General features: G+C 34.8%; 1 protein-coding gene across 1 annotated transcript; it reads right to left on the bottom strand.

The window, feature by feature from the left end:
* Positions 1-2,083: 2,083 nt before the first annotated feature.
* Positions 2,084-8,513, bottom strand: PDC (phosducin). The gene is made up of 3 exons (XM_003410837.3): positions 8,435-8,513; positions 5,815-5,966; positions 2,084-2,924 (listed from the first exon to the last, which is right to left on the bottom strand). The coding sequence occupies exons 1-3, from the start codon at positions 8,493-8,495 to the stop codon at positions 2,397-2,399; spliced, it is 741 nt and encodes a 246-aa protein (XP_003410885.1). The 5' UTR covers positions 8,496-8,513; the 3' UTR covers positions 2,084-2,396.
* Between the last annotated feature and the right edge of the window lie 2,322 nt (positions 8,514-10,835).

The following is a 10,835-nucleotide window of genomic DNA, read 5'->3' as shown; positions in this document are numbered from 1 at the left end:
TTTCCCCTTCCTTCTTTTTTTCTTTTTTAACATGTTCATGCTAAAAAACCAAACAAACAAACAAAAAAAGCACCTGTTCCAAGTTCAAGAGAAGACCGGCAGTTGAGATGTAGGTTGTGAAGTCTAGGGAAGAGGTAAAGCCCTAGATATGAATTTGAGAGTGTTCTGCATATAAATGATATTTAAGGCTATGGTCTGGAGGAGGTTACTTAGGAGTTCTTTAGAGAAGTTAGGGAAAGAAACTTGTAAGAAATAGAAGGAGAGAAGACAAACCAGCAGAGTACGTTGTCAAAGAAGTCAAAGAAAGTGATTCAGTAAGAGGAGAAATGGTCTACTCTTACACATGCCTGTGGGAAATAGAACAAAATAAGAAATGAGAATGACCATTAAATTTGACAGGATGACTACAACTGTAATTAGAGTTGTTGGGACAAATACCTGATTGGAATGGGATTAAAAAAAAAAAAATTGGGAGTGAAGTGACATTAGATACTTCTTTCAGGAGACCTGATTATAAAGGAAAGCAGATAGCTGGCAATTTTAAATTATAGATGAGCATATTTTAAATAGTGAACAATTTTAAAATTCATTTATAAGCCAACATGAATAACATCACATAGAGAAAGGGAGAAACATGATGCAGAGAGAGGGGCAATAATCACAGGAGGAAAATTCCAGTGTGGATGAGGATAGAATCCAGAGCACAGTTTGATTAAAAAAAAAAAAAAAGTTGGCCTTAAATAGCTGTCTAGACTCTTCTTCCATCATAACACCAGAGGAATCAGTGTGTATCTGCAGGTGCACATTTTAGATCTGATGACATAAAGATGCCGCAGGTCTCATCTGATAATTTCTATTTTTTCAATGACTTATGAACAACGTTGAGTGTTGGAGTCGGGCAGGGGAGTAAATGTTTTCAGGAAAGGAGAAAAGCTATGAAATAGTCATTTAGAAGAGTAGATGCTACAATTTGTGACAACTGTCTGGTTTCAACATCAGGCAACCAGGAGGAAATGTGCAAGCCCACTTTAAGCACAGTTCTCACAGGAAGCCCGTTTCTGGTTACTTAATCAAGCTCTGGATCTTCAGTTGTAGGCCCTATCAGTTCAGCTGTTACCATTATGTTTCTGCACTGACTCAGACACCTAGAAAATTTCCCTTATCTTGCCCTTCAACACATTTGTGCATTTAAAACATTTGCAGAATTATAGTTTGAAAATTATATTTATTTGCACTTCATATATAGGAGAGATTTCCAAATGTTTTATGTGGAAATAGAAGTAGAACTTCCCCTTCACTTCTCTGAGTCTCAGTTTCATTATTTGTAAAACAAAAATAATACTGTCTACTTACAGAATTGTAGTTAATAATGAGGATAGATATATTGTAGTGGTTAAGAGCTTGGCTGCTAACCCAAAGCTTGGCAGTTTGAAGCCACCAGCCACTCCTTGGAAACCCCATAGGGCAGTTCTACTCTGTCCTATAGGGTCACTATGAGTTGGAATTGACTTGACAGCGGCAGGTTTTAGTATATATAAAGTATTGGCCCACAATAGGTGACCGACAAATGATAGTTAGTTTTAATATTATTATTGCTAAATAATATCCTTTTGTGTAGAGAATACAAAGGCCTTGCCTTCATTCTACCTTTTTTTCCTAGATAAGATTCTGAAATTGTAGTTTTAACAAATACTCTTTTGTTTTACAACTTTAATGTGGCACAGTATTTCTAAGTTTCTCATGCATTGGTTTGGTTGGACTATATCTTTTACTGAATGATAACTTTTTGTAATTTTGGCTTTATAATATTTTTAGGGCCTTGAAAATTTAATACTTGAGAAATAGTAGACTTCAAGTAGAAAATTTATTTTCTCTTGAGACTTTATTCATATTACACAAGCAAATTTATAATTAATAATATAATTCAAAAAGCCCAAATAATAACACTGAGGGAAAATCAAGATGTAAAAAAGCCAACACTTCCTTACATAATGTGAAAGAATTTTTTGAAAAATGTCACAATATTATCCATATCTATATTAAAAAAAATTTTTTTATATTGTCTACTAATAATATTGCTGAAGACTACAGTGTTTATGTAGTAAAATGTTATATCAATTAATCGATGGCACTAGAAAAAAAAATATTAAAAAAATTTTTTTATATTGTCTACTAACAATATTGCTGAAGACTACAGTGTTTATGTAGTAAAATGTTATATCAATTAAACATAACTAAGAAATGCTAATAATATAATTTTAGTGTTGATTTTTTTTTTCCCCCCCAAATTATAATAGCCATGGCTATACTTGATCTTCCCTAAAGGAATATGGATACTACCAAAATCAACTTTCAATGTGTAAAAGAGAAATACGGGATATTGGTGTAGTAAATCCTTATTCAGTATCCTCATCTTCCATGTTGACCTGCTCCAGGCCATGTATCTCTCTTTCAGGTAGTAACCCATATTCATTGAGGAAAGACTCCACGTCTCCAGCAAAAAATTCCTCAGCAAACTGTTCAGCAACACTAATGAAGTTGCTTATGAGTTCCCCACCTTTGTAGACCAGCAACGTGGGGAGTACATCTGTGGAAAAGCGGTCACCAGCGCCTGTATTAGAGGCTTTTATTTTACAAAACTTGACCATAGGGTATTCAATGGCAAGGCACGTTAAGCTACTGTTTAGAGCATCGCAGCCCTTGATGCCATCTTCATAAATGTGAACGACAATTGTGGTGATCTTCTGCTCCTTTTCAATGGTTTCCAGGAATTGCTCCCCAGTTTCCAGCTCATATACAAACCCATATCTAGGTCCAAAACTCAGCTTCTGGTGCATGTCCTGCATGCACTGTCTACGGTATTTACGAAGGCAGTTTTCATCCTCTTTGTCTTGATGGATTAGTTCGTATTCTTGAATGCTCATCTGGAAGTAGATGAAAGGAATAGATAGAGATCATTCAGTCAGAAATTTATATGCCTTAGACACAGCAAACCCATTCTTTTTTTAGACACAGCAAACCCATTCTTAGCTCCAAGAGTTTTTGTCTCTTCTCTCTGACGGAACCATCTCCCTGCCCACTGTTGATATGGTCTTTCCTTCACCTCATTCAACCCTTTATTTAAATGTCACCTTCCTTGGCTACCCTACCTAAAAGATCTCTGCACTTCCTATTCTTTATACTGGTTTATTTTTCTTCATGGCAATGAACACTACTTGGCATTGTGTTATATATTTATGTGTTTAATTATTAATGCCAGTTTTTCCAACAGATGAGTCTATGTGGGTAGGTGTTTTGTTTGTCTCATTCATCACCGTATGTCTAACATCTGCTATAGTGTTTGGCACGTAATAGGGATTCATTAATTATTTCATGATTAAATGAATGATTAAATGCATGTATAAATTTGGCTGACTATAGTTCAACCATGAGATGCTCACAGTCTCAGCCAGAACTCAGCCCTTTAACTCCCCACCACTTTGAGAAAGTTTTATAGAAAGACAAGGGTAAAACAAAGACAGTAACGCTGTTCTCTTTCTGTAAAACTTTCTGCGAAGTGGTGGGTGGGAGTTGTTAGTTGCCATCAAGTTGATTCTCACTCTATAGGGTAGAACTGCTCCATAGGGTTTTCAAGGCTGTAAACTTCCGGAAGCAGATGGAGAGGCTTTTCATCTGTAGTGTGGCTAGGTGGGTTCAAACCACCAACCTTTCAGTTCACAGACAAGCACAAACCATTTGTGCTACCCAGGGACCTTAGATATAGATATGTTGTTGTGTACCGTTGAGGTGATTCCAACTCATAGCCATCCTATAGGATAGAGGAGAACCGCCTCTATAGGATTTTCTAGGCTGCAGTCTTTACAGGAGCAGATCACCAGGTCTTTTCTCATGGGCTGGTGGATTTGAACTGCCGACGTTTAGTGTAAATTTAAAAGTCCTTGGATGGCACAAATGGTTAAGTTCTCGCCTACTAGCTGAAAATTTGGCAATTCAAACCCATCCAGAGGTGCTTCCAAAGACAGGCCTGGCGTTCTGCTTCCTTAAAGTACAGCCTTGAAAACCCTACAGAGCAGTTCTACCCTGCACATATGGGCTCACCATGGGTCCGAATCAACTCTATAGCGACTAACAACCTGAGTACCAAATTTTTAATAAATATAATGTCTCACATTTGTACATCATTTTACATGTTTCAAAACACTTTCACATTGATCTTCTCTTTACATTCCTTTAAAACAGGTGGAAGAGGTGTTATTATAATTCCTCAGTTGGAAAAACTTGTCTTATCTATATCACATAGTAAGCCAGCGAAGGAACCAAAACTCAAAAACAAAATCTTAGACTTAAAGATTAGAAGCCTGAACCAAAGCATGTTTTTGATGCAATCTGTCCAGCATCAGTATACAGAACTCATACCCACTGTTTGCAGATAAAGATGACACTAAAGTGATATTTTCCCTGCAATGAAAAGCACTTCGTGGTTTATGTTAATACTATGGAGCTCTGGTGGCGCAGTGGTTAAGAGCTATGGCTGCTAACCAAAGGTTTGGCAGTTCAGATCCACCAGTTGCTCCTTGGGAACCCCATAGGCAGTACTACTGTGTCCTATAAGGTTGTTATGAATTGACTTGATGGCAGTGGAATCTGGTTATTATTACTGTATAAATAGTACACGCTTATGTTTACAGTAAAAAATTACCTTAAAATTACATAAAAAATGAAGGAAGTAATAAATACTGAAATTTACAATTTTAGCTCAGCTGTTAATCTAAAGGTTGGTGTTTTGAACCCACCTAGTGGTGCCAATAAAGAAAGGTCTGGCTATTTGCTTCTGAAAGGTTATAGCCAAGAAAACCCAATGGAGCAGTTCTACTCTGTAATACATGGTGTTGCCATGAGTTGGAATAGACTTGATGGCAATGAGTTTAATGCTCTGAGATAATCTCCATTAACATTTTACAAATTGTCTTTTAACATATCTCCTTATGTATAGACATACCCATTATATATTGTTGTTGTTGTTGTTGTTAGGTGCCTTTGAGGTCATTCTGACTCATGGTGATCCCTTATATACAGAGTACAACTGCGCCATAGGGTTTTCAAGGCTGTAACTTTCCAGAAGCAGATTGCCAGGCCTTTTCTTCTTAGGCAACTCTGGGTGGGCTCAAACCACCAACCTTTTGGCCAGGAGTCAAGTTCTTAACTGTTTTCGCTATCTGGGGACCCCTACACATTATATACCTTAGGTAAATAAGGGATATATTGTAAAAAAAAAAAAAAAAAAATGCTGCTTTTTGGTTTTATCGTGGGTTAAAAAAAATGTGGCTTATTCCACTTACCTCCCGCCTTCTCCTGTTTTCCTCCCAATCAATCCCATCCTTCCAAATAACCAATATTGTCAGCTCAGTGAGTGGCTTTTCATACAAACATGTATATGAAGATACATGCTCATGTAATTAAATAAGCATAAACATACGTATATAAATTTTTTCCATTGTTTTAAATGGGATCATATACTTTAAAATTCTCTGTCCCTTGCTTTCTTTCTCACATAACTGTACATTGTAGAACTGCCTCTAAGTCGGCTTATGCAGTTATAACTCCTTCTTTTAACAGTTGCCAAGTGTTTGTTAGGATGAAATGCCTTCACAGGCATTCGCTTCATTCTCATTTTTTTGCCAGTACAAATAATGCTGCAAGCAATGCTTTTGTGATGTGTCTATATTTCGTAGATTTTCTAAAGTGATTCTTTACAGTCAGGTAGACCGAAAAACATATAGCAAATGATTTATTATTGGTTTTTCCTTATCTTACCTTTCTGCTGAATCTTTCTTTGGAGTCTTTGTCATCTCTACTCTGAGGAGAAGACATTTGCCTGAGAATCTCCTTCTTGTTAGGAGGGATCGAATTACTATCTTCACTCTCTAATTTAAACTTTCTCCAATCATTTATTACTCCTTTGGGTCCTAGAATAAAATTAAAAATAAATGAGTTCCCTTTTTATTTTCAGAAGGACCATTTCCACAATTGAAATTTGTGTAAATATCACCATGGGAATAGACTTGTCATCTCCTGCGTCAGAAACAAACATCTTGTTTGGGCTAGAAATTTCTGACCGCCCTGCTCGTAAAAACGCTCATTCACATTAGTCTTGCTAAATCAGTTTTGGCAAAGAATCTTTCTGAAACATCAGAACAAATGAAAATCCAAATTAAGTACTTTGAATTATTGGCAAAATTTAGGGGTAAAGATATTCAAAACTTTAAGTGTAGGGAGGAAATAAGAATGCTAGAAAAATATCACTTTTATTAAATAGGAAAGAAGCTTCAAAGATAAACTAAAATTGTCACCACACTATTAATAAAGGAAACTGGGATTGTTGGGAAAACAAATTACAATATTATCAGGATCCAGGAAACAACGATAATAATGTCACATGAAAGACAACCAGTGAGTGGGAGGTCTGACCTCAATTAACAAAACTAAAATGACCTCAAGAAAACCGTTACAAAAACAGCCAGTCCTTTTTCAGATTGTAAACATCTTTTACAAACATAGAAAGGATGTGATTTTCAGATTTAAGAAAAATTGATTAAATCAAGGACAATCCAACTGGAATTCTGATACTCAGTTGCCCTGATAAATCAAAGTGCTTGGAAGGAGGGTCTCAAATTCTTGAAAATATTCAGTATTACATTGAATATTCTTCCCTAAAACTGCGTGCCTTTAATACTGCATTCTCTTTCTCTTCCATATTTTCTAATAAGCATATTTTATGCTTTTGTTATGTAAATTATACTCAGGTAATCCATGATTTTGTATTCTTGTATAGTCTTCCAGATATATTTTATGCATATACAAAAGTGCATGTGTGTGTTTTTGTGTATAGAAAAGAGAATTTTTTTTCCTGTTTTCTATGAATAGTATGTTATACATACTTTTCCCCATCTTTCTCTTTTCACTTTGTAACATATCTCAAAGATTCTTTCATATAGATATGTAGAGGTTTTTTTTTTTAAAGAAATCATGGCACTCTATTGTGTACATATACATAATTAAACAGTTTCTTATTGATGCACATTGTTGTTTCCACTTTAAAAGGACACATGCTTTGTGACGAATCTTACAGATGCATTGTTTTGTCTATGCCTGAAGGTATATCTATAGGTTAAAGAAGTAAAATTGCTTCGTCAGAGAGTATATACATTTCTAATTGTGATTTTGCTAAACTGCCAGTACAGAAAAAGTACAAATTTACACTCCTACCAGAAATACGGGAGGGTACCTCTTTCCAAAAGTGTGATTAAACATTTTCATTTTTACCAACTGTGTGGAAAATTGTATCTCGCTCTAGTTCTAAGTTTATGTCTTTTTTTTTTTTTAATTTTCTGTGACTGGTCTGTCCTGTCTTTTGCCCATTGTTCCATTAGGTTGTTAGTTCTTTTTTTTATTGATTTGTAGGAGATTTTAACACATATTAGGAAATTAACCATTTGCCTGTCATATGAGTTACAAATGTTATTTCCCGATTTACTGAACGTTTTTTGGATTCGTTCTTGGTTACTTTTGCCAGGCAGCAGACACTGCCTGCCTGCCTTCTTTCTTTCCTTTCCCTCTCTTCCTCCTTCCCTCTTTCCTTCTTCCTTCTTTTCTGCAGCTGGCTTTACATGTAGGTTTTCTGTCATGCTTCGAAAGATATTGCTCTCACTGCTACTATACAATGAATTCCTATGTGTTTAGTACAGTACTTGTGTGAATTTATTTACACTACTGGATTTTTTAAATTTTTTTTTTTTACTGGATAAACTTAACCCACCCACTGGATAAACTTAAAGACTCCATATTATTAAAAGAAAAAGGGAAATGTCAATCAAATGATATTCAGTACAGTTAAAAGAAACCCGGCTTTTTTGTTTTAATGTAAGTCATACTATTTGACTTATAAGCTCTTAGTGGTATATAGACAGCCACACACCATTTCTTAACAGATTAAGAAAACAGATTATAGATTAAATGAATTGAAATTTGGGGTTTTCTGGAGAAATCTTAAAATCTGTTTGATTCAAGAATTTTTTTATCATCCCCTTTATGTTTTTCAGATCCAAATTATTAAAATTTAAGACTCAAAATATTTATTTGCCTTTTGGTTATTATTATTCACAATGGCAAGGGAAGTCCATACCGGGGGAATTAGGAGAGAGGATAATGGCTTAATTATAGTGTAAATAGAGAAGTTTTGTGTTAGTTGGGCAGCAAGAAATTCTTAATAATTAGTATTTTTGTTATTCTTTGGTGTCTATGTAAATAAAAGTTGTCCAATTTGAAATTAATTTACCAACTCAAGTATTTCTTAGATAATTCTATCAAACCATACAAAGGTATTATTTGAAATAAATTCTGTATTGATTTTTTTTTTTTTTGGAGCTTTGCTTACCTGTATGTGTGGCTTGTCCTTCAAAGTCCTCTTCCAAACTTTGGCTTTTGGCTTCTTCCATTTTAGGGATTGGATTTGATATAATCTAGAGGATGAACAAAATATAATGATGACTGAAGAATTCCAAGATATATGTGTATATTTCTATATACTCATATAGAGATAGAGATCTCATCTCATGTAAAGATGTCTGGACCTAAGGATTTTGCATAATGTAAAATTTGTCTATTTTTCTTTAAGTCTTTCAATTTCAGTCTATATACTTAGTGAACATTGTTTATTATTGGTTTTCATTTTTTGTTACCAAAATTCGTAAAATTATACCCCAATATTTTAATAATAAAAATTAAAAAATAATAATGGTACAAACCCAGCACAATAATAAAAATTAAAAAATAATAATGGTATAAAAAAATTTTTTTTTAATGGTATAGTGAACACTTAATATTTGCTAAGAATCGTTTCAATTATTTTATTTTATAATCATTTATTTTCATATGACCGTATGTTACAAGGACAATTATTTACACCATTTTACAACTGAGGAAGCTGAAGTACAGAGAGTTTTAAGTTACTTGCCTCAAAACACCCAGTAAGTGGTGGAGCAGATTTAAGCCTAAATTATTAGAAGTTAGAGCCAACTCTTTTAACTACTACCTTATTATAGCAGTTAATATACTAGAAAACAATCATTTTTCTTAATGGGGTTTGACAAATCCAACAGCTGAATAGGCATTAAAGAATGATGGTATAAGGAACACTTTGCTTCAAAACCTGAATACTATAACATGTCTTCATACCAGAGAGTAAGTTCTGATGTCAACATTACCTACCAAACAAATGAAAACAACCAGGAGCTAAGCTTACAGACCTTTTGAGAAACTAAAATATGTATCACACAATCTACTAAAAGCGGATGGACTTTTACTCACAGGAAACTGCTTGATGTCTTCAAGTAGGACATTTTTTAATTTCTTACTTAATTCCAACCTGTTAGCTTATTTATCCTTTAAGTAGCTACAAAACTCAATTCTTAGCTGTATTGACACATCCAATAAGGAGTTAATATAGTTGTGATTTTCCTGAAAATTTCAAGTCTGGGAGAATATAGTAACAATTGATATCAAAAATGTGGTGAAACTCATGTGAAATTGTTCATACAGATAAGTAAGTAAGCACAAGTAAGCCCATGCTTACCTTGCTTATTGGATAATCTGTCCTGCTTACTTGCACTGCTTGAAGCCTCTTTAGAGGAAGAAACAAGTAGAGTATAATTAGCTATCGATAGTTTTGATATACATTCCTATTAATATCCTCGTCATCTAACTCACTCTGGGGTTTTCTAATTATCTCAAATAATTACCTTCCTCAAAATTTGCACTATCATCCTAAAATTAATTTAAAAGATATTTGTAAGGTGCTTATCAACAACAACAAAAAACCAAACCTGTGGCCGTTGAGTCAATTCCAACTCATAGCCAACCTATACAACAGAGTAGGATTGTCCCATAAGGTTTCCAAGGAGCAGCTGGTAGATTCAAACTGCCAACCTTTTGGTTAGCAGCCACACTCTTAACCACTGTGTCACCAGGGCTCCATCCTGGCAAAAAGTAAGTTCTATATGAGTCTGTTAAATGAAATAAAAATATATCTTATTTTTATGTATATACTATGAATCAGTCATTTAAAAATATGATCAACATTTGATTTGCAATAATATTATTTCCAAAAACCAAACCCACTGCTGCCGAGTCAATTCTGACTCCTAGTGACCCTACAGGACAAAGAAGAACTGCCCCACAGGGTTTCCAAAGCTGTAATCTTTATGGAAGCAGACAGCCACATCTTTCTGGTGGATTCGAACTGCCAACCTTTCAGTTAGCAGCTGAGCATATAACCAGGGTTCTGCATAGTATTATTAGTGGCTAAAAAATTCCCTGTCTGCTCTAGGTTAAAAGATTTCAAAATAACAATAGACTCATCACAAGACTTTTGGTGGTAGTGAATGCATCTGTGTGTGATTGGAAATTGGAGGTAAACCAGGGCAAGGAGAGAGAAAAACATTATCGTCATCAGGATTCACTGTGATTTAAAGAGTTACATTTTTTTCATCCAGTTGTTGTGAGTTGTCATCGAGTCAATTCTGACACAGTGTGACCCCATGTGTGCAGAGCAGACCAGCTCCATAAGATTTTCAAGGCTATGATCTTTTGGAAGCAGGTTGCTAGGCCTGTCTTCCGAGGCACCTTTGAGAGGGTTGGAACTGCCAACCTTTCAGCCAGTAGTTGAGTGCTTAACTGTTGCATTATTATAAAAAGCTGGTATGTTTCTTTTTGATTTTAGACAGTTATAATACTGCCTTAATATTTGTGTCGTTAAGAAATTTTTTATTTAGGTATTT

Source organism: Loxodonta africana, chromosome 25 (genome assembly GCF_030014295.1).
Source record: "Loxodonta africana isolate mLoxAfr1 chromosome 25, mLoxAfr1.hap2, whole genome shotgun sequence".
In the NCBI taxonomy this organism is placed as follows: domain Eukaryota; kingdom Metazoa; phylum Chordata; class Mammalia; order Proboscidea; family Elephantidae; genus Loxodonta; species Loxodonta africana.
This window is presented reverse-complemented; position numbering and strand designations above follow the sequence as displayed.